The sequence below is a fragment of the Ailuropoda melanoleuca genome, chromosome 1 (genome assembly GCF_002007445.2).
Source record: "Ailuropoda melanoleuca isolate Jingjing chromosome 1, ASM200744v2, whole genome shotgun sequence".
Classification (NCBI taxonomy): Eukaryota; Metazoa; Chordata; class Mammalia; order Carnivora; family Ursidae; genus Ailuropoda; species Ailuropoda melanoleuca.
This window is the reverse complement of record NC_048218.1, coordinates 128048820-128073949: the sequence shown is the minus strand read 5'-3', so window position 1 is coordinate 128073949 and position 25130 is coordinate 128048820. Positions and strand designations below refer to the sequence as shown.

Below are 25130 nucleotides of genomic sequence, written 5' to 3'. Positions count from 1 at the left end.
TTTTTTCACTAACAAAAACATAAAAGAATCAGTAAACATAAAGAAGGGTACTTGTTGACCAACCACATCTGGGGTCAAACCATAAACATGAAAGAAAAAGAAAAAAGAAAGAGAAAAAAATTAAAAAAGAAGAAGAAATGCTTTGAACCAAGGTTTTGTCTTTCACTGTAACATGCTCCTTGGAAATTTGAAACTTGTTATTTGGTGTCAATTCTCTATCTTTGTTTTTTATTATTTGGGTGGCTGTGTTTGGGGTAAAGCATTATATGTGATGTGCATCTATGCTGTAGAGAGTATACTGCTGAAGGTATAATTATGTTTTCAATCCTGATTGAAAAATTATTAGGCTGGAAAACATGCCAACCACCCATTCAGTAGGCGCGGAGGAAGCTGAAGTGAAATGTCTCTGGAGAATGTGGTCCCCATGTAATGCAGTGACTCACAGAGGACTTTTAGGATACAGGAAAGAGGAGGAGGATTAATGAGAAAATTGGGCTCCTTCACACAACAGGAGATTTATGAATGGTTGCTGGTGACATCATCCTCATAACAATAAATAAATAATTGAAATATTATTTTCTCAAGAGCAATCTAATTACATGGCTCATTCTTCTTTTTAGAGCAGAGTGAAATCACTCAGCCTTTAGTCAGGCATTCTGCTGAGACAAGTTAATCACCTGGAAACTCACTGACAATCAGTTATCATCAAATTCTCATTTGAGATACATGCCGTTTGTCCCCAAGATCGAGGACATCGGATTATTTCTCCAGAATTTATTGCCTCTGAAAAAGTCGGTGTCTGGGACTCAGCCTCAAAGAAGCAATCCAGCATTCTATGAACCAGAATTGTGGATCTACCAGCATTTCTGAATGGAGATATTAAAATAATTTTAGTATGTGTACTGACTAGAAAAAGTGTTTTAAAATGGAAAAAGGAAAAGAAAAGAAAAATCTCTTGACCCCAAGGATAACATGACTCTTCTCTCAAGAACTGCTCACACTGCATGTCTGACAAAATCTGATGTGTGAGTCTGCAAGGCAAGGCCAGATCAGGGACTGGTGCTTCCACCAAAGTAAATGGGACCCTGGAGGGCCATTGGGTAGCTGGGCAATCAGCTGATTTCTTCTGGAGATACCAGAGCTCCTGGTACTTTCCATTCAAACCTCAACAACCAGACCATTCAATTTTGACCACATTTTATAATAAAGAGACAAGGTTTCATAAATGAAGAGGGCACAACTGTTTTCTTGTGAAAGATTAAGCTTTAAAAAAAAATCCTATTCTCTTTGTAAATGTAGAATATTTTTAGAAAAACAGCAAGGAAAGTTCACTCTGTAAGACTGAGAATAATATCACCTTCAACGATGTCATGCCTTTTTTTTTTTTTTTTTTAAGAAGCTAACACATGCCCTCAATGTGAAAATGACAAACCCCATTTATGGCTCATCCTCATTACTTCTCACTGAGGAAGATAAGAGAGCTCTTTTTATTTCACTAGGGAGTTTTAAATTTTGATCTCTCCTTTGTTAACAGGTACAATGACAAACATTATTTGGGTTGAAAATAACCCTTCTAATACCCTACGACTGCATGCAATATTCCGACCTCCTACTATGGTGAATTCCACTACATGCTGCTTGAAGAAATATTTTCTCCCTTGTTTCAAATGTACTTGACATTTAATTCCATTGAGTGAGCTCTTACTTCTGTCATCTAAAACAGAGATTAAAGAAGGAAATAATAAGCCTCAAGATTCACACCTTATTTTATTGGTAGGACACCTCCTGGTTAACCTTTCTATTGTAGATGAAGCTTTTCCCAAGAGCAATGACATCATGGTAAGAAAAGAAGACGAAGGAGGGGGAGGAAGCAGGAGAGGAAGGCTAGAGGAGAGTTTTGTAATAACAGAAAAAAGTTATTAACAAAAGAGAAGAAAGAGTGAGAAAGAGTGGGAAGAGGTGAAGAAGTCAAGAGGGAGGAAGTGAGAGAAAAAGTAGAAAAGGATGCCCATAAGATCAGAATATTGGACCATTAAACCCTAAAAAAAATCAAATTATAATTTCATAACTCACAAATACACATATATATTAGAGATTCTGGCAAAGGTATGTCATCAGAGAAAAGATTTATTTTGCCTGACTGTTCTCATCTATTCATGATCTCCCTTGGTCACCTTGAAAAAAAATGTAAGGTTTATGCTCTGTGTTACACCGGGTAAGTCTATGAGGTCATATGTCTTTTAAAGGATCATCATTACCAACAAAATCCCCTGGAAATCCTTCAGCAGTGCCACAGAGCCCGTGGTATCTGTGGTTTGTCCCCCCTTCACCCAGCGCTATTCCAGGCTTACTGCCCATGGGCCTGTTGGACCTCGAGCAAAGTGGACGGACTTTTATCCGGTTTCCTTCCCAGTGACACTGTTCATCAGTCTAACTTTTTTCCTGATTTCTTGGAAACCACTTACATTGTGGGTCTTATACTTGGCTACTAAATGGGGTCCTCTCTGTTTTTGTCTTTTCTTGCGGGGGGTGCTTCAAGGTACCAATGAACTATGATGCAATTTCACTGCTTGCTTGACTTGTTTTCTCCTATGGGCTAAGCTTTTAATCACTGAATAAAGCTCCAGCTAGAATAACTCACCCCCCTCATCCTAAAACCTTGGTCTTTTTATAGTCTTTGTTCAGACAGTTCTTTTTCTCAAAGAAAATAAACTGTGATCAGCCAAATCACCCATGTTTTTGCTCTATTTCAGAATAGTTGCTCCGATACATTAGTATTTTCAAGAGAATACCGGATGCAGCAGACTCTGTGATCTCCCTTTCGCTGGTCCTGTAGTATGATCTTTTACAGATACAAATGGAAAGGTTCTAGTCTCTTCTTGATTCAGGCAAGCTTACGCAATGCCACCCATGGCTTTAGCTTCCTTAACTGTAAACTGAGGGGCTTTCTGTATGATAAACCAATGGAAAGAGGTTTTCATGTACCAGAGGATCCGAGACAACTTCATTTGCGACTTTCTTCTTGATGTCTCCTACCCCTGTCGGCATCACAACTTACTCATCTAAGATGCTTCTTCTGAGGACTGACTCCTATTCTTCCCTGGTCTCTGCTGAAAAGGACATCTCTGCTATTATTATTGTGCTGGAGGGGAAACATCTGTTGTTGTCAAGTTGCCATTTATCATCATGTTTTCTAACAGTCCCACGTTTTCCACTAGAACATCAGAGCCTAGTGATATTACAGCTCCAAATGCCTTCTGTGATCTTCAGAAAACAAGCATTAAAGGGATAATCTGTTACGCAAAACAAGGATTCCTGCTTGACTTTGTAATTGCTTGGAGGATAAAGATACCTCTTAAGAAAACTTAAGTCGTTTTTCACAAATCATTCACTTTCTAGTTCCTTTAACTCTCTTTCTCTCTGAACTCTTCATAACTGAGAGTTACGAATCAATAATGTCTCCTCTTTCTTATTTTTTCTCATTTTCTTATCACTGAATTTTTACATTGAGGTAAATTTGCACACAGTGAAATATAGAGACCTCAAGTTTTGACAAGTGTAACATCTATGTAACCCAGGCCCCTTAAGATACATATATAACATATTTGTCACCCTCAGAAAGCTCCTCCTGCCCTTCCCAGTCAATCCCCTATCCTAGAAACAATCACTGATCTAATTTCTAGCACTTGAGATAATTTTTGCCTATCCTAGATTTCACTGGAGTAGAACCATATAGTAAGAACTATTTTGGGCCTGCCTTCTTTCATTCAACATAATGTTTTTGAGATTAAACTGTGCTGTTTCAGAACACCCTGGCAAAAACTAAGCAAAGAATCAAAGGCTTTGAATGCCATACTCGACGAGTTGGACCTCATAGATATATATAGAACACTACACCCCAGAACCAAAGAATACTCATTCTATTCAAATGCCCATGGAACATTCTCAAGAATAGATCATGCTCTGGGACACAAAACAGGTCTCAGCCAATACCAAAAGATTGAAATTATCCCCTGCATATTCTCAGACCACAACGCTCTGAAATTGGAACTCAACCACAAGGAAAAACCTGGAAGAAACTCAAACACTTGGAGGCTAAGAACCATCCTGCTCAAGAATGACTCGATAAACCAGGAAATCAAAAAACAAATTAAACAATTTATGGAGACCAACGAGAATGAATACACAACGGTCCAAAACCTATGGGATACTGCAAAGGCAGTCCTAAGGGGGAAATACATAGCCATCCAAGCCTCACTCAAAAGAATAGAAAAATCTAAAATGCAGTTTCTATATTCTCACCTCAAGAAACTGGAACAGCAACAGAGGGACAGGCCTAACCCACTGACAAGGAAGGAGTTGACCAAGATTAGAGCAGAAATCAATGAATTAGAGACCAGAACCACAGTAGAGCAGATCAACAGGACTAGAAGCTGGTTCTTTGAGAGAATCCATAAAATTGATAGACCACTGGCAAAACTTGTCCAAAAACAAAGAGAAAGGACTGAGATTATTAAAATTATGACTGAAAAGGGAGAGGTCACGACCAGCACCATTGAAATTGCAAGGATTATTAGAAACTTTTATCAACAGCTATATGCCAAAAAACTAAACAATCTGGAAGAGATGGAGGCCTTCCTGGAAACCTATAAACTACCAAGACTGAAACAGGAAGAAATAGATTTCTTAAATAGGCCAATTAACTATGAAGAAATTGAGTCAGTGATAAACAACCTTCCAAATAATAAAACTCCAGGCCCAGACGGTTTTCCTGGGGAATTCTACCAAACATTCAAAGAAGAAATAATACCTATTCTCCTAAAGCTATTTCAAAAAATAGAAACAGAAGGAAAGCTACCAAACTCATTCTATGAGGCTAATATTACCTTGATCCCCAAACCAGGCAAAGACCCCCTCAAAAAGGAGAATTACAGACCGATTTCTCTAATGAATATGGATGCCAAAATCCTCAACAAGATCCTTGCTAATAGAATCCAACAGTACATTAAAAGGATTATCCATCATGACCAAGTGGGATTCATACCTGGGATGCAAGCATGGTTCAACACTCGCAAATCAATCAATGTGATACATCATATCAACAAGAAAAGACTCAAGAACCATATGATCCTCTCAATTGATGCAGAAAAAGCATTTGACAAAATACAGCATCCTTTCCTGATTAAAACCCTTCAGAGTGTAGGAATAGAGGGTACATTTCTCAATCTCATAAAAGCCATCTATGAAAAGCCTACTGCAAGCATTATTCTCAATGGGGAAAAGCTGGAAGCCTTTCCCTTAAGATCAGGAACACGACAAGGATGCCCACTCTCGCCACTATTATTCAACATAGTACTAGAAGTCCTTGCAACAGCAATCAGAAGACAAAAAGGGATCAAAGGTATCCAAATCGGCAAAGAAGAAGTCAAACTGTCTCTCTTTGCAGATGACATGATACTCTATATGGAAAACCCAAAGGAATCCACTCCCAAACTATTAGAAGTTATAGAACAATTCAGTAAGGTGGCAGGATACAAAATCAATGCCCAGAAATCAGTTGCATTTCTATACACGAATAACGAGACTGAAGAAAGAGAAATTAGGGAATCCATCCCATTTACAATAACACCAAAAACCATGCGTTACCTTGGAATTAACTTAACCAGAGACGTAAAGGACCTATATGCTAGAAACTATAGATCACTTTTGAAAGATATTGAGGAAGACATAAAAAGATGGAAAAATATTCCATGCTCATGGATTGGAAGAATTAACATAGTTAAAATGTCCATACTACCCAGAGCAATCTACACTTTCAATGCTATCCCGATCAAAATACCGAGGACATTTTTCAAAGAACTGGAACAAATAGTCCTTAAATTTGTATGGAACCAGAAAAGGCCCCGAATCTCCAAGGAACTGTTGAAAAGGAAAAACAAAGCTGGGGGCATCACAATGCCGGATTTCGAGCTGTACTACAAAGCTGTGATCACAAAGACAGCATGGTACTGGCACAAAAACAGACACATCGACCAATGGAACAGAATAGAGAACCCAGAAATGGACCCTCGGCTCTTTGGGCAACTAATCTTTGATAAAGCAGGAAAAAACATCCGGTGGAAAAAAGACAGTCTCTTCAATAAATGGTGCTGGGAAAATTGGACAGCTACATGCAAAAGAATGAAACTTGACCACTCTCTCACACCATACACAAAAATAAACTCCAAATGGATGAAAGACCTCAATGTGAGACAGGAATCCATCAAAATTCTAGAGGAGAACATAGGCAACAACTTCTATGACATCGGCCAGAGCAACCTTTTTCACGACACATCTCCAAAGGCAAGAGAAATAAAAGATAAAATGAACTTATGGGACTTTATCAGGATAAAGAGCTTCTGCACAGCCAAGGAAACAGTCAAAAAAACTAAGAGACAGCCCACGGAATGGGAGAATATATTTGCAAAGGACACCACAGATAAAGGACTGGTATCCAAGATCTACAAAGAACTTCTCAAACTCAATACACGAGAAACAAATAAACAAATCATAAAATGGGCAGAAGATATGAACAGACACTTTTCCAATGAAGACATACAAATGGCTAACAGACACATGAAAAAATGTTCAAAATCATTAGCCATCAGGGAAATTCAAATCAAAACCACACTGAGATACCACCTTACGCCAGTTAGAATGGCAAAGATAGACAAGGCAAGAAACAACAATTGTTGGAGAGGATGTGGAGAAAGGGGATCCCTCCTACATTGTTGGTGGGAATGCAAGTTGGTACAGCCACTCTGGAAAACAGTGTGGAGGTCCCTTAAAAAGTTAAAAATTGAACTACCCTATGACCCAGCCATTGCACTACTGGGTGTTTACCCCAAAGATACAGACGTAGTAAAGAGAAGGGCCATATGCACCCCAATGTTCATAGCTGCATTGTCCACAATAGCCAAATCATGGAAGGAGCCGAGATGCCCTTCAACAGATGACTGGATTAAGAAGCTGTGGTCCATATATACAATGGAATATTACTCAGCTATCAGAAAGAACGAATTCTCAACATTTGCTGCAACATGGACGGCACTGGAGGAGATAATGCTAAGTGAAATAAGTCAAGCAGAGAAAGACAATTATCATATGATTTCTCTCATCTATGGAACATAAGAACTAGGAGGATCGGTAGGGGAAGAAAGGGATAAAGAAAAGGGGGGTAATCAGAAGGGGGAATGAAACATGAGAGACTATGGACTATGAGAAACAAACTGAAGACTTCAGAGGGGAGGGGGTGGGGGAATGGGATAGACTGGTGATGGGTAGTAAGGAGGGCACGTATTGCATGGTGCACTGGGTGTTACGCAACTAATGAAGCATCAAACTTTACATTGGAATCTGGGGATGTACTGTATGGTGATTAACATAATATAATAAAAAAAACTGTGCTGTTTCAACAATCAACAATTCATTCTTTTTTATTGCTGAGTAGTATTCCATTGTGTGGATATATCACTGTTTATCCATTCTCCTGCTGATGGGTATGGGTACCTGGGATGCTCCCAGTTTGGGGTGATGAGCTATGTTTCCTTTTAATAAAATAAAACCAAAATTGTGCTCCATTCATATGAAATATGAATGTTTATATCACATGAAAATAGTTTAATTTATAAAAAGGAACTATGAAAGTATAGTTGATGTCAAGTAGTAGATACTTAAGGGAAATGTTAATGAGATAAAGCATATTTGTAGGTCCTTAATTTCTTCTAACTTGAGTTAGATGAAGGTTTTCTTTTCACTTCCCTGTTTTTTTAAAAAAAGATTTTATTTATTTATCTGAGAGAGAGAAAGCAAGAGAGAGAGCACAAGTGGGGGGTGGAGGGGCAGAGGGAGAGGGAGAAGGAGACTCCCCACTGAGCAGGGAGCCTGATGTGGGGCTTGATCCCAGGATTCTGGGACATGACCTGAGATGAAGGCAGATGCTTAACCGACTAAGACATCCAGGTGCCTATTCATGTCCCTTTTTTTTTTGGAGGTTGGAAGATTGTCTCTATATGAATAAGACATTCCTGATCCCTTCTATCACAGTAATGCAATTGTATTGAACACACTTGATGTGACAAAGGAGAGTTGTCAGCAGTGCCAATAAATTGGTACTGCTCTCGCCCCCTTGTGGTCAGTGGCACATTCGAATCAGTGAAGTTACAACTGCAGTGTAGAGGTAGACTTGCATGTGGTCCAACCCCAGGGCAAAGCAGAAGTGGAGAAGCCTTACTCCCGACAAGCCTGAGCCACCACTATATTCCCCTGACGGGGCTTTGTTGTTCTCTTCATTTGTAACTTGACTTGTTATCTCTCATTCAAACAAAGCAACAGAAGTGCCTGAGAGAGGGGGGTGAAATACAGGGCCTTTTCACTAGCAGAGCCCCAGAGATATTTGGGGAACAAAGAACAGAAGGACTCTTGCTCTGCATTTCAGGGAGGTAGAAGGACACTAGCTGCATGATCGTAAAACAGAGCACAGCATCGCCAAGATGCCTGTGGTCCAGATCCAGGAGCAGCAGAACAGTTTCCTTGCCCCCAAGTTGGCATCAAAACAGAGCCATGCCCTGAAGGAATGGTTGGGACAAGGACAAAGGCTGTCTGTGTGGGCCAGTCACCAAAGATTAGATGAGACAGGGAGACGCCATGGGTATCTGCAGGAACAGATGACTAGGAGCCCAGAGGTAACATCCTCATACCACCCCTGCCTTTGCACCAATAAGGCCTCTGAAACTTTGTTACAACATCAGAAAAATGGGAGAGGGTTAGCCAAAGGTGACTGAAATTAAGTTTTCACCACTGGTAGGAGGGGGACAATAAAAAGAAATTAAGTTGGGTTATGAAAGAATAAAGAAAGTTTTATTTCTCTGATGCCCAAGTTTGTGGAGAGAATTTATAACTGCTACACTTGTGTAAGCATACACAGCTTCTGGAATGATTGGCAGAAAGTGCTAACGGTTGTTGCCCCTGGAGGAAGGGAATATAAGTGTAGTGTGGGAGGAAGGCTTATTTTTATTATTTATTTTTTAATACTATTGGACTTTTTGCCAAGTACATTTATTAATTTTTCAATGAAATTTAACATTTAAACTAAATAGAACATTCAATATTGAATTGATGGAAAAAAAGTTTCTTGGTTCTATTCCAACTGCTGCCAAACACTTGGAATAGTAACTGGGCTGTTATGTTCACTCATAATAATAGTCATATTGTTTTATGTTCCTTGTTTTTTATGTACAGTAATTTGTACACGAGATAATAAACCTGGCTATCAAGTTTACATGTAATGGAGTGATAAAAAATTTGATTTTATTAGATGAAGTTAATGGAAGCAAATAAGTTGTGAGAGATTAATTTTTAAACAGCTCTCCTCTTCCTCACTGCACAGACATGACTTCGGTTTCTTAATTTCTCCTTTAGCTTGTCCGTAAAAATTACAAATTAAATAATGCATATGATAATTTTCAAACCCCAGGGCAGAAACATGCTTATAAAAGCAGTACATTTTTCTCTTGTGGTAAATTCTCTGGTGATGTATGTAGTCACAGGAATTTGACAAAAGCAGCACCCCAGACCCTCTGCTGTATGTGGTGGGGGGCACAGAGTTCCAGAGTGGGCAGCAAGGTTTTCTCCTTCCCACATTGTCAGAGTTGCCCAGTGATTTCTAATTCTGTGGGGGTGAAGAGAATCAAAGAGAAGATCATATAGAACAAACCTGACATGCCAGTATGTGTTCCGAGAAAACGGACTTCAGAAGAGTCAAAACTGCCCACAGAGTTCCAAAATAAAGTAGGGCTTCGTTACTTTACTGGAAATATTTGATTGGGATGTCTGATTTTATTGGGTGCTGGTTTCTGACTTTATGGAGTTTACGTCTGTTTTTAAGGATTTTGAGACAGCTCATATCCTCTTTTCCCCCCTTCTCTATGATTCTACTCTATTTTCACTAACATATGCTCCATATATTATATAACACAGATATATTTACTCTGATGTCCGTTTTTCATCCAAATGCAATGAGTGAAGACTTGAGGACTCGTTAAAATAAACTGGTTGACGATTTTTAAACTAATAATGATTTGGGGTCCTATGTGGGCTTAGAGGAAGCAAGGAGAACAATGCACAAATCCAGCACAGGAGGAAGAAAGGAAGGGCCAGAGGGAAGGAGGGAGGAAAAGAGGGAGAGAGAGAGGAAGGAAAGTAGGGGAAGAGAGCAGGGGAGGTAAGGGAGAGACAGAGAGAGAAAGAAAGAGAAAGAGAAAGAGGGAAAGAGAGAAAAGTAGGGAAGGAGAGAGAGAGAGAGAAGGGAAGAGGGGAAGGAACTACCTTTACTGGGCACCTACCATACCAGGCGTGGTGGCTGACCTTTGCAGGCTCATCAAACTAGAACAATGCTGTAAAAACATCTTCATCTCACTTTTACTGACTAGGAAACAGGCTCAGCATGGTAAAGGAAGCTTCTCGCTTTTCTCAAGGTACCCAGCTGGCCCGTGGTGAGCTCAAGAGTCAAAAGACATATGCTATCAGAACCTTTGCCACCTTTTACTCAGCAAAGCCATCTCTCGAATGATGTGAGGTTCATAGTTGGGGCTTTTTTTTTTTTTTAAATCTTAAAGGGGTTATGAAGGAGACTATGGGCAATAAGGGTTAAAATAAAATTACTCTGAAGTATATTTGATAGAAAACAGAAGCACATGGCTTTTTAAAATTAATAAAAGTTTTTTTTTCTTTAAGTGGGAAAAACCGTAGCTTAAGTGAAAGGGACACAAAATCCATAACTTCGGTCAAGAAAGCATATATCAGATCAGTCATGAAAACGGGTGAAGCAAAATCAATCATGTTTTATTGATTTCAAAAACAACAGAATTTGAACCACATAAAAGTCACATTTTGTATCTGTCAAGAAAACGCAGTGAAGACAATGAATTAGCTTGACAGAAATGAACTTGCCTTGAAAGAAACAAATCATCTGATAACATCTATATTAATGGAATATAAAAAACCCAAATGTCAGGAGGAGGAGAGAACATTTCCTGGGTACAAGCAGAGCTTAGAAAGTTTCATTGGCCTTTTCTTAATAAAGATTTTCAATTTATTTTAAGAAATTTATATTTAGGATATGTTCACAGGGAAGTGAAATTTTATTGATAAATTATTTCTTAAATGGCACATAAATTATGAGACTTTATGACTCTGTCCAGTCTGATTTTTACTGTGTAGTATGTAGATCAATACTTCTTTCTAGAAGACAGAAGAAGTTCCTCCATTATTGAAGCATCACACTCTCTATATGTCATCCTCAAAGCTCAGATCAGGACCACTTTCTCCAAAAAAAATCCCACCAGAGTCATCTTTCTTTTTTTGGAACTACAGTACATATGTTATTTGTACCCCTCTATTACACTTAAGATTTTCTATCCTGGATTATAAGGTTTTTAAAAATATATTCTTAACATATTCTCTACTAAACTATAAGCTACTTGAGAGAAGGAACTATATGTCTTTTTAATTTATTATATAAATAAAATGATTATTGCTTAGTATTTGTTGAACAGTGAAAATAAAGAAAAACAGACATGAATATCATAGTCTGACATTTGAGGATGGAATTCTAGTTTTTTTTTAATTTTTAATTTGAGTACAGTGGACACATAATTTCAGGTGTACAACACAGTCATTCATCTTCTGTATACATACTATTCTGCTCACCACAAGCATAGCCGCCATCTGTCACCATACAATGCTATTACAATATCATTGACTATATTCCCAATGCTGTGCCTTTTATTCCCATTCCCTAGCTAGAAGCCTGTATCTCCCACTCCCCTCCACCCATTTTGCCCAGCCCCCCCTTCCCTCTGGCATCCATCAGTTTGTTCTCTGTATTTTTAGGTCTGATTCTGATTTTTGTTTATGATTCATTTATTCATTTGTTTCGTTTTTTAGATTCCATGTAAGTGTGAAATCTCATGGTATTTATCTTTCTCAGTCTGACTTATTTCCCTCAGCATAATACCTTCTAGGTCCATTCAGGTTGTCGCAAATGGCCAGATCTCATCCTTTTGTTATGGCTGTGTAATATTCCATTACACACACACACACACACACACACACACACGCATGCACACAGCCCTTCCTTATTCATTCACCTATCAATAGACATTGAGGTTACTTCATATCTTGTCTATTGTAAATAATGCTGCAATAGACATGGCCGTGCTTATATCATTTGAATCAGTATTTTTCACTTTCTTTCTAGCCTCGAGCATTGTTTGGATTTTGGCTGCAACTTGAAAGTTTAAATTAGAGCTTCAAATTTATCTCGAACTCTTGATTGTGCATACAGAAACATTTAGTATCATAGAAAATCCACATTCAGACATTCCCTGAGATTACACAGATTGATTATAGCTCTAGGTTGATAGACTTATTTCTCCAGTCAGAAAAAATATGACAAACTGCCAACCAATTCATGCATCCATTTATGTATTCAATAAGTTTTTCGTGAATGAGCTTGGTTCATTATTTCTTTCCCCTCAAAACAGGCCATGGAGTTGCACCTAAGCTGTCCTCAAAGGAGAGATGGGAGTATAAATAATGAGGTGGCCCAATAACTTAGAAGTTAGTTGGAAGTATGACTCAAATCACCTGTCATTTCAGATAATTTCCTTTCTTTTGCTCAGCATAAATGCAATTATTAGACACATTAAGGCATAGTTTTTTCTACATAAAGAACTTGTACAACTGAAAAGAAATCTAACCATACACATGGCTTCGAGGTGGCACTTAGACTCAACTCTTAAAAAAGTCATGAATTCATGCAGTCTACGTAAAGCCCGGTTTCCTAGTTGGATAACTCAAAACTCTCACTGATCGCTTAGTGCTAATGAGCAATTTAATGTTATGTAACTGCCCCAAAGGAGCAGTCAGCATCTTATTTATTTATTTATTTATTTATTTATTTATTTATTTATTTATTGGCATTAAACAAACAAACCGAAGTGAGGCATATTCCCGTAACTTACCATATATTTGGATTCAACTCTAGCTGGTGGTAGGAGTCAAAGTCATCTCGTAGGATAATGCTGTCGCTATGTACTTCAGCTAAAAGAAAAATAAAATACTTAGAAAAAAATTACACTAAACAATAGATTAAGCTACACAAAAGGGTCAACGTGCTGCCTTTATGAGGAATAACAATATTTTAAATTAAAGCTGAATTTTAAATAAGCAGTTGATTCTATTTGCTTTGCACCTAAACTACGAAGGGAAAAGGGTAAAGCTCTGCTGTTCAGACACACAGAAGTCTGGAAACCAGAGTCCCCAAAGAGAAATCCTACTAAATCGTCACCAGCCAGAAGAGGCAGGAAGGCCAAGGTCAGTACCAACCTACAAAGAGAGGTCATCCAGACTTGCCTCTCATAGCTCAATATGCCCAGAAAAGACTCAGTGTTAACTCACTTTACAGCATAGACGGAAATGGAACATTCTGGCTGCTTACTGTCGGCTAATATGGCTGGTATTTAACCCATTTCCTCTTCTCTTTCCTACTATCCCTATTGTCCTGGCTCATTTTCTCTCACTCCGTATATTCACTCATTTTTTTTTATTTAATGGGTTGCTAATTGGTAACATTTTTTCACCTCAGAGCTACACTGGAGAAATGATCTACATGAGTCCATGAAAGCGCCAAGTAAAGTCATGTTAAAAGTCAGGAGGAATACCAGGAAGACATCCATAGTTTAAAGTAAATCATCATTACACTTGAGATTGTATTAAATACCCATTTTCAAGCTTTAGAACAAGTATGGTCATTCTAAGAGCAAAGACTGTCTTCATAAATTGTAGAATATGTGGTATTTCCACTGAATAGACAAGTAAAAAATTTCGTGGCTCATTTTTAAGGTTGTGTGAGAAATGACCACTATTTCTACTCAATTTGTAAAAAAACGATTTTAGTGCTTAAAAATCGTCTCTCATGTGGTTTCCGTAGTTTGCTTTAGAAGTTTGTTTTGGCTAATACAAACCCTCCAGGCCTGTATAATTTTGTTTGAACGAGTTTACACATGTTTTTTGGAAAAAATTAAAATCATAGGACGTAATTAACCAAAAAATAACCCAAAATTTTTATTATATATTTTATATTTTTATTTATATTTTAAAGTATATTTTATAAAGTATATTTTATTTCTTTTATTATATATATCATATATATTATTTATTTTATTTTTTTGGCTCACTTGAAAATAATTTGTTAACTCACTGGGTAATTAAAATCACCTCCAACAATCAGGAAGCATATTTCCATATTCTCTTTGGTGACACTGCCACCCATAGCCACCCTCGCTCACTTGATTCCAGGTACGCCAGCAGGTGAGCACATAACGAAGTCTGGGCAACCAGTGAATCAGCATGTATTAAGAGCAATGGCTGCTCAAACTCGGAAGCCTTCGGCAGGACAACAGGGAGAATATGGATTTCCGCTGGAGAGAACGCTGTGATGTGTTCTGTGCATGGGAGTGATTTAATGATTCCTCTGAGCCATCGGATGCAGGGCCTGAAATGCCTACAGGGTACAGCTCTCCCAAACACCTAACCTGGCCGAGACGCAGCTGTGCCACTGCGGGTCACCAGCCTGCCTCGGCTGCCAGAAGGCATGCTTCTAAGCGCTGGCATTCGTCTGCCAAAGAAGAAGAGCCCCGAGCTGTAGCATTACATAAAAGTCGAGCTTCTCGAGGCAGATTTTCCAAAGAGAAAAATAAATTAATTGGGTTTGTAAGTTGAAAGGAAAAGCCCAAGAGACAAATAACTGACCCATCTCCAAGTCCCACCTCGAGAGACATCTGAAAAGGCTGGAGCCAGCCAGGATGATTTATTTTTCATTCTTAAGACATAGTGTAGTGTAGGAAATGGCTTTTAAAATAAATCTTCACTAACACAAATGAGAAACTGAACTCTTAAAGATCCCTTGTTTTCTAGAGAATGTTTGACAAAGGCATGGGTAAGCCTCAGTGGTTACCGTTCATGTATTTACTTCTTTCCAAACATGGTTACGTCATAGACCGTACACTGTACAAAAAGGAATTCATTCCATCCTCAGAACAACCCTAGGAGGTAGGTACTCCTATGACTTCCATTTTACAGATGAGGAAACTGAGGCCCAGAGAGGCTAAGTTACTTACTCAATGTACGCGGCTAGCAAGTGCAGAAGGTGAGATGAGCCCAGAAAGTGGCTCCATAAGCTGTTCCCGCAAACACTACACAACCTTGCTTCCCACGGCATTATGGAAAGAACCCGAACAAAATGAGAGGCGGTAACTTTACATGGTACCATTACACAAAGCTCATAGTTATTTAAGCAGCCTCATTTCAATTTTTACAGAAATGACCAAATGCCTTCTCTTTTTACAACCCAGTACTGGTCTGAACAGGTATCTTAAATCTAAGATGACCTCCACTCCACCATACTCCTAGCTCCTTGCCCACTATCCCTATGATCTACTATTTGTAATGGGTAGGAGCTCTGGGGAGAATTTAGCATTAGAATACAGGATGGAAAGGTCACACTCCACAGGATCCCGAGGCTGAATGTACTAACAGGTTCAAAAGTTCCTCCATTAGCCCTAGCTGGGCAGCATGATTACCTCCTTGGTGAGGTCCTGTGTTCAAGCATAATCGGAACCTAAGACCAATTCCAGTGAATGATCAGTGAAAATCAGGGCAGGAAGTTTCCTCATCTCTATATCATCTGCTCGCATAGCCAGGGGAGTGAAACAAGCACATCTAGTACTAAGATTAGTGACATCGGGGTCTTAAGCACTTACCTAGATGTGGGTGCATCGTGGCTTCTGTTGGAGCTGGACCGAGAGAGAAAAAGGGAAGGATGATTGATTAGCAATGAAAGCAAAATCCAGTAATAATCAAATACAGTGACAAAACTAGGTCATATTATACAAATTAAATGGTCAGAACCTTTTGAGAGGAGTAAGACAAATGTCAATAAACATCTTAAAGTAAGACATCCAACACTCTATTTAGTTATTCTATTTAAAAGTAATGCATTACTCCTAAAGCGAAGAGTAGAACCGCTTACACTCAGGATAGTTGTTTATTATACTAGCTTAGTCAGGTGTCCCTTGAAACACACAGTATCAATGTGATGTGATAGTTAATGGATATGCCAAAACTCTTCCTGAGCACCCAGTACTGTCAGGGGCTGTTCTGGGTGTTAGAGAAATAGATAAAAGCACCACCTTTGCTCTCAAAAAGGCTTACCATCTGGTAACTATGGTTACCAGCTATGGCAGTGTTTGCAGGAGGCTGGGGGAGAGATGGAAGACAAGGAAGGGATATTAAATTCCAGACTGGACGGTAAGAGGGTTGTCAGGAGAGGTTTTTCAGAGAAGATGATTTCTCTGTAGATTTTTTTTTTTTAGACTTTGTTTGAGAGAGAGAGAAAGCACGAGAGAGAGAGAGAGAGAAAGCACGAGAGAGAGGCACGTGAGGGGGGGGGGGGGGGGGGGGGGGGGGCGGCGGGAAGCAGACTCCCTGCTGAGTGGGGAGCCTGGCTTGATCTCAGGACCCTGGGATCATGACCTAAGACAAAGGCAGACACTTAACCAACTAAGCCACCCAGGCGCCCCCTCTGCTGAGTTTTGAAAGATGAGCAGAAGGAGGATAGGCGGTAGTACAGGAGCAGAGAGGTGGTTTTTTTTGGAATAAAAGTGAAATGGCATAGAGAAGCAAAAGAGAGGGTCACCTGGGTGGTGCAGGCAGTTAAGCATTCGACTCTTGGTTTCGGCTCAGGTCATGATCTCATGGTTCCTCCAATCTTGGGCTCTGCACTCAGCAGGGAGTCTGCTTGAGATTCTCTCTCCCACTCCCTCTCCCTCTGCCCCTCACTGCCCCCACACTGCTCTCTCACTCTCTTAATAAATAAATAAATAAATCTTCAAAAAAAAAAAAAGAGAGAGAGAGAGAAGCAAAAGAGAATGGCTTCTTGGAAGAACCAGAACAATTTCAGCATGACTAGATGAAAGTTTAAGAGGAAAGAGTAAAAAAGGTGATATTGGGAAGATCAGGGGGACAAGATCATAGAAGTGAATGCTGGGGAATTTGGACTTGACCATGAAAGCTTGAAGATTTTCTGAGCATTCATGAGCAAAGGAGTGGCTGTTCAAAATATGCTTTTTAAAAAAGGGGACTCTGCAAATAAGAGACACTGCCCAATTAATACTTTGGTTATTTATTTTTTTTCTTGAAGAACTGCCAAGTGAGTGTATTTGTTGGCAATTCACTGTCTAAAAATTAGCTCATGACATAAATATTTTTAAATCTCTTGCAACAGTTAAAGAAGAATTTCAGTTAGATGTGAAAATATTAATTTCTAATACAGTGCTTCAGCTGTGTTATGTGAAAAATCCAGACTTAACAGCATTTTAAAACTACAGACTGATTATTTGTCTTATTGCTTCATACCAACGTATTTTGCATATTGAAAATATCTGTGCTTGATTTTTTGAAACAGATTCTATGATAAGTGTCATGGATACAATTGTTAGTATAGAGTTAGTACATACATGCAAATTCTCTGACTCATCACCAGTTTATGAAACTCTTGAAAAAAAGCAGAAGAAAAACAGTATGATCTTGTATTTTGTGCCAATGCTTATTGGTTATGTCAAAGAAGAGTTTTACAAAGATTCATTTAACTGTTAACTCTAATTTAATATATTTTTGAAACAAAAGGAATAATTGCTCATTAACCAATAATCAATGGCAAAAATATGGCACAGTGATGTATGTTGCCTGACCAGTATCGCCCCTCAAATGAATGAGCTAAGTCTGAAGCTTCAAGTAAGGCAAGAGTTTATTTGCAAAGTGCTTGGAAAAGTAAGAGAACTCATATTGAAAGTAAAATCTCTAAAATACAAATAAATAAAGATTTTATACATTTTCCTAACATGAGTCAATAAGCAGAAGATTTTAATTACAACTGACATTTTTTAAATTTTCTGCAAAAAAACCTTCAAAAATATTTAAAACGCCTTGTTGATGTGATAATTTTGGAGATGATTTCAATTTACATAATATGTGAAACTCATGTTAACAATACTAGGTTGACATAAGAGAAATACTGAAAATATATCATTAATAATTTTATATTGACTACATTATATTGAAATGTTTAATATTTTCTATATCACATGTTAAATAAGATAAGTTATTAAATTCATCTATTTATTTTTGTTTTTTAAATGTGGCTACTAGAATTTGAAAATGATACATGTGGCTTGCATTATACTTCTACAGGACAGTACTGAATAAGAGCTAGGAGGGAGATCTGTGCTGGATATCAATTAGGGATTCATTATCACGCAGGAAGTGTGAAGTCATGGAAGAAGACCATGTCACCCAGAGAGAACGTAGGGCATAAAAACAAAGTGAAATGAAAACGTAAAGACGCATTTCAGGTACTGGGAGAAGAGGAGCTAGCAAACGGGTCTGAGAAAGAGTACATTCATTATGGAAACAAGGAAAAGAGAGTGTTAAGTGTTAAGAGAGAAGAGGGTTGAATGAGAGTAAAATAATCCTAATAAAGATGATATCTATTGAGATCATCCTGTTATCAAAGCACTATTAAGCAGAGTCTAGAGATGAACCCAGGGAATTTGGCTTCAGAGGCCACACATGTAACTACGGTGCAGACTGTTCTTTCAAGAAAGTTCACTACAAAGTGAGAGATGAGATTTTGTAACACATAATGAGGAATGAGGATCAAAGAAATTTTTTTGTTATTGCTTTCTTTGTTTAAGATATGATAGTTGTTTACCATGCCTAATATCAGAGAGAGAGAGGCAGAGGAAGAAGCAGACTCCCTGTGGAGCAGAGAGCTAGATGTGGGACTCGATCCCAGGACCACGGGATCACAACCTGAGCTAAAGGCAGATGCTTAGCCGACTGAGCCACTGAGGAGCCCTGATATCAGCTATTTTACAAAAGGGGTTCTCTGTGTTCACGGAAAAATTTTGAAGAGGGAGGAAGTAACGCTGATATCTATAGAATATTTAACTTCAAAAAAACCTGGGAAATAAATGTAAAATTTATGGCAATTATCAATTAAAAATACTTACTAGTTAGTACCACGGTTAGATAAGTATAATAAAATATCTGTAGAGACATCAGACCTACTTGATTTTATATGACTCTGGTGATTAAGGCCTGGACCCAATAAAAATAATAAGTTCTAAAACGTTTTACTCTACTTAAGAAATCTATCCATAGTGCTAGCTACCTTTTCTACGTTATTTTGGCATCTTATACTGAACCATCTATAACATAATCATCAGGGGAGGGCCAATTAGAAAAGGCCCACTGAGTCAGAATCTTTGGGAGTGGAGGCTTAGAATTTGTTTTTTTGTTTTTTTGGTTGTGTGTGTGTGTGTGTGTGTGTGTGTGTGTGTGTGTGTGTGGCGGAACAAGAAAGGAAGTTATTTCAGTGAGGCCAAACCTGGGAAGACAGCAGACCAACATCTCAAAGACTGTCTCCAGAATTTGTATTTTTAAAAACCTTTCCTGCTGATTCTGTTAGAAAGCCAAATTTAAGAACCATTGATCCTAATCATACAATCCAGCCCTTATTTTTACAGCATGCAGAACTATTCTCTGTACCAAGTGTATCATTTCTCCTAAGAAGAAATTAGTTCCTCAAAGGCAGAAAATATGCCCACCCAACACAAGCCTACACTGTTAATCGGTTCTCAATAAATACTGAATTAAACTGAGAGCTACTTCTTTGTGTGTGGTGGGGGGAGGGGGCAGAGGGAGAAGGAGAGAGAGAGAATCTCAAGCAGACTCCCCGCTGAGTGTGGATCCCAACAGGGCTCAGTCTCACAACCCTGAGATCATGACCTGAGCCAAAATCAAGAGGCAGACACTTAAGCGACTGAGCCGCCCAGGCACCCCACAACTTCTGCATTGTAGTATATTTTATGAAATTTTGGAAAATGAATAATTGAAGATCCAAACCTCTGGGAAAAAAAGCCAAAATGTATTCATAACATTGTGAAAAATTCCTCTAGTATAACAGTCTGGGTAGTTTAAACACCCAATAAGTATCCACCTGAATTTAATGTAATTCAAAAAATTTAAATCCTATTTTAAATCACTAGTTAGGAAAATGAAATTCAATATTTTTAACAAAATCTACTGAGATAACTAAACATTATTTTATCAGAAAGAGAAACCTAGTATGCATTAAACTTGATGGAAGGACAAGTACAAATTTCCTTGAAAAATATTCACCCATGTATGGTATAAATACGGTCCAAAATCTAGTCAAGTATTGGGCCTGGGAAGCTTATTTTAATCGTCTCTCAGTAAGTGATTATATCAATCTAGTTTTATGTAGTATAACAAAATATCTGAGCCTGTAAGAAGCTCAACCTTTTTCCCACATTTATTGGGGTAAATGTACCACAGAAAAATTAGAATAAGTAGCCTGAAGAAGTGTAATGTAGTTTAACATTATTTATTACACTCCCACTTGGATAGTACCTGCTTTGCCTCATACTACTAACATGGATGAATATGCAAATCTGTCATTAAGGCCTTTACTCTTTTCTTTATTAAATATAACATGCATGCTTTATAATTTGTCAACCTTCCAGGAGCTTACCCTGTACCACACCTCCAACTACAGATTCTATGTGTACTTTCCTGCTCCGTTGCCATTGAACTACTTCTGACTCATCTTTCTCGATTGCTTGAATGTTTTTATCTCAACATTTTGTTGGTCTGTTACTGACTCTCTATCACTCCAAGGACCTTAGACTGCGCCCACCCTACCACCCCCACTGTGGTCCAATTTCCCAGCTCCATTGACCCGAAATTGCAGGACCAATTCTAGCTACCACATAAAGTTGCCAAATGGCTTAGACTGGAAGTTTTGTTCCATGAGAGAATAAAAATGTTCTAAAGAAGGCTTTGGCTTTGGAGAAAACAGGATAGAACACATCTTTAACAGAAGTATAAAGGACATCCCAGTTCTTTCCAGGTGTGTCTCTCCATCAGGATAAGAACACCAGGTCAGATAAATGACCAGGTACATAGAGGGAAGGATGCACTGAGGATGGGGTTCCTACTAGTTTTCAGAGGAGACTGAATTAGAAACAGAGGAAGATGACTGGAATTGTTTTGTACCCAAAGAGATCACTGAGGGGGACACCTCATAATAGGGTCCTGATTTAGCTTCCCTGGTGAACCCCATGAGGCTATACATCAAGTCTGGACAGAACTTTAAGCTGTGAGAACTCACTCACTATCATAACCCAAAACTGTTAACAAATTTGGATATTCCTAGATTCACAAAAATGAGTAGTTGGACACTCTCTACTACAGAAAAAATTCACTTCTAAGAAAAATACCAAAAGTTTACTTTAGTTTATACAAACATGTGATTACTTATTAAATCTTTTATCTTCCCATAAATGTTGGGGCAATTCAGCTCAATAAGGAAGTTTCTACCAATAATCTGTAAACTCTTATAAACAGTGCAATGGTTAAAGGCCAAGCTTTCAATGGTGTTTTAGAATCAAAGTACAATGATCACGGGATACTATATCTTGCAGCTGGAGTTCATGGATCACTCCAAAGAGATCCATGAGTATTGGCAATGGATAAATAAACCCAACTTATAATTCTTAATATCTACTAATTTGTTAATAACCCTAGGCAAGATGACAACACTATCTGTGTTAGGCAAGATGACAACACTATCTGTGTTAACCAAGAGATAAAGGTGTAAATGAATTTGTGTTTCAGTGAACTCAATGTCATTCAAAATAATCACACATGTCTGTAATCTTTACCCACAAACTTACGGTCATTTAGATTTACAAAAATTACAGAAGGGGCGTGTGGGTGGCCCAGTTGGTTGGGCATCCAACTCCTGATTTCGGCTCAGGTCACTGTCTAATGGTCGTGGGATCAAGCCCTGCACTCAGCTTGGAGTCTGCTTTGGATTCTTTGTCCCTCTCCCTCCTGCTCATCCTCTCTCTCTCTCTCAAATAAATCAATAAATAAAATCTTTTTTAAAAAATTACAGAAATTATGTCCTCTGTATAGCTTGATCAGGTTCAGGTAATTGGACTGAACCCAAAATTGAACTTAAAGTTGTATCGTGATAACGTCCGGACTATGCCAAAGTCATCAAAATGAATCAACTTAGTCTAAACCACAGATAAAATATGAAATGCTAAATAGGCTAGTTAAAATGAACTTTCTACTTTGCTTTAAAAAAAACAAAGTAAAAACAAGTCAAGAGAATGTAAGAATCATGACAGAATTTCACTAAAGCCTCCAGTGTTTTTTAAAAGCCTGTTTCCTGCAAAGGATTAAGAATGAAGGTATGGCATACTACAACTTGTTTTTAGTTCAAAAAAGCTGAACACCTTTAAAATGTTTTAATTATCAATGCAATTTGGTAGCAATTTTACCAGGAAAGCATTAATAAATGAGGAGCTATGAAATTTCATGAGTCAAATATCTCCCGAGAGCAGTTAAACAAGAAAAAATGATAGGAAACTTTTAGAGTTTTATGCATAATACAATCTTTTCATGCTAAATAGGTAATAAATGTTCTAAAGAGTGTCAAAGTGATTCATAAATACGCACTTAATTTTTCCAGATTCCTTTTGATGTTTTTGATAGTGCCACTTAAAAATAACTTAAAAATTATTTGTCCTACAAATTCCCCCGCAGGATCCATCCAGATTATTTATGTTGGTAGAATACAAAGCTTTAGATCAATAATGAAATGTTTCAGTCTAGGTTTTTGCTGCTTAGCCAAACATTTTCTTAAAGGCTAGGGTACTATTAAATGACCTGAAGTTTAAGTGTGTAATTTTACTAAGATTTTATAGACTATGTAAAGAAGACAGGAGTGAATTATCTACATTTTTTTAAAATTTCAATTGCAGTAGAGTTAACATACAGTGTTTTGTTAGTTTCAGATGTACAATATAGTTATTCAACAATTCTATACATTACTCAGTGTTCATCGTGTTAAGCGTACTCTTAATCCCCTTCACCTATTTTACCCATCCCCTCCACCAACTGCCCATCTATTAACCATCAGTTCATTCTCTATTGTTAAGAGTCTGATTTTTGGTTTGTCTTTTTTTTTCTTTGTTCATTTGTTTTGTTTCTTAAATTCCACATATAAGTGCTATCATATGGTATTTGTCTTTAACTTAATTTTACTTAGCATTATACTCTATAGATCTATTCATTTTGTTGCAAATGGCAAGATTTCATTCTTTTTTATGGCCAAGTAATATTCCATTCCATTCTAATATTCATCTATTGATGAACACTTGGGCTGCTTCCATAATTTGGCTATCCTATATAATGCTGCAATAAACAGGGGTGCAAATATCTTCTTGAATTGGTGTTTTCATATTCTTTGGGTAAATATCCTGTAGTGGAGTTACTGAATCACATGGTAATTCTATTTTTAACTTTTGAGGAACCTCTATACTGGATAGGAGTGAATTTTTTTTTGGTTAATAAGCTAATATAGTTGAAAATATAAGAAACCTGAATCGCTGTTTTCAGAAGGTACTTTCAAATGTTCTTGAAAAAAATATATTCCTAGAGCTTCTTTTTTATTCAGCTGTGCTATTCTTGAAATGGTTTACTAATCTCCATGAGCTATCATAATAACAAGACTGGAACTGCCTTGAATGAACACAATGAGTGCAATGAAATCTGTACTAACGCAGATTTCATAAAGACAATTGTGCCAGGGACAGTGAAGGTGAACGATTATTATGTGACACACTTGTAAAGGGAGTCAATTCACATCAAAACAAGCAATTCATATCACAAAGGCTGAATAGGCCTAACATGAAAATAAGCAAGTTCTGTAGCAAAATTTTCAATGAAAAACATGCTTCTTGGTCTCTTTAAACAAGGTGACCATTGATTTGTTTAAAATCAAGTAGGAAAAAATGTGTACTGATTCTTTGTTGAGTAAATGGAAAAAGCACTGAGCCCGTATATGTTCATGCATCTTTGTGTTGGGCGGAAAAGATTTTTATTTATTTTTTAATTTATTTTTATGTTTTATTTTTTTTAAGATTTTATGTATTTATTTGAGAGAGAGACAGACAAAGATAGTGAGACAGAGCACGAGCAGGGAGGAGAGGGAGAAGCAGACTCCCCGCTGAGCTGGGAGCCTGACGTGGGGCTCGATCCCAGGACCCCAGGATGACCTGAGCTGAAGGCAGACACTTAACTGACCGAGCCACCCAGGCACCCCCGGAAAAGATTTTTAATAGCTCATTATTTTCCACTCACAGTAAGTAAATCTGACCTTCACTATATTATGAAAATAACTACTTATCAACACTTTTCCCAACATTTAAACAAAACTGATGTTAAATATCTGTCTATTGCTTGTCTCAGAAAGAGTTACTCTGTGGACATTATGTTTTCATTTGCTAAATACCTTTTCTCTATTATCCCCAACTCTTTAGAGCATCTCACAGACTGTAATAATTTGTCTTATGACACTGGCAAGAGAGCAGCAGTTGAGCTTTGCTGATGGAAATGGAAGATCAGAATGCTTCGATAAACTTAAAAGGCAGTAAACACCTCTAATTTCATATTAGCTTCTAGGATTTCATTTGGATCTTGGACCACACAGTCATGCTTTTCTTAATCACATTCCCATAGCTTAAATCTTTGGGTGTTTTTAAGTAAATATCATAAACATGGATCATTATATGGTTTTTCAGTATTAACTCGAAGCAGAAATTCCTCCCATCATCAATTCCATTTGTCTAAGAGACATATTACATGCTGAAAGTAAAGCTTCATTTCTTAAAAAAAGCACTTCTGCATTTATGCTTTTTCAAAAGTTGAGCCCACCAGCATCTCATGAGATCACAGCAGCCTAGAATAGGCCCATTAGAAAGAATGAGGTCATGTTTAACTCCCCCAAAGGCTGTTTGTTGGACAAAAGTGTTTATCTTTCAACTCACTTATTTTGGAGGGAAACTTTTAAGTAATCATGTTAATCTAAAATG

General features: G+C 37.8%; 1 protein-coding gene across 2 annotated transcripts in view; it reads right to left on the bottom strand.

The window, feature by feature from the left end:
* Positions 1-25130, bottom strand: part of RELN (reelin) — a 489518-nt gene that overhangs the window by 255322 nt on the left and 209066 nt on the right. For both annotated transcript variants that reach the window (XM_034666797.1, XM_034666804.1), the window contains exons 5-6: positions 15864-15896; positions 13065-13143 (exon numbers count right to left, since the gene is read on the bottom strand). In XM_034666797.1, the coding sequence (XP_034522688.1) occupies positions 13065-13143; positions 15864-15896 (112 nt within the window). The remainder of the gene's footprint in view (positions 1-13064; positions 13144-15863; positions 15897-25130) is intronic.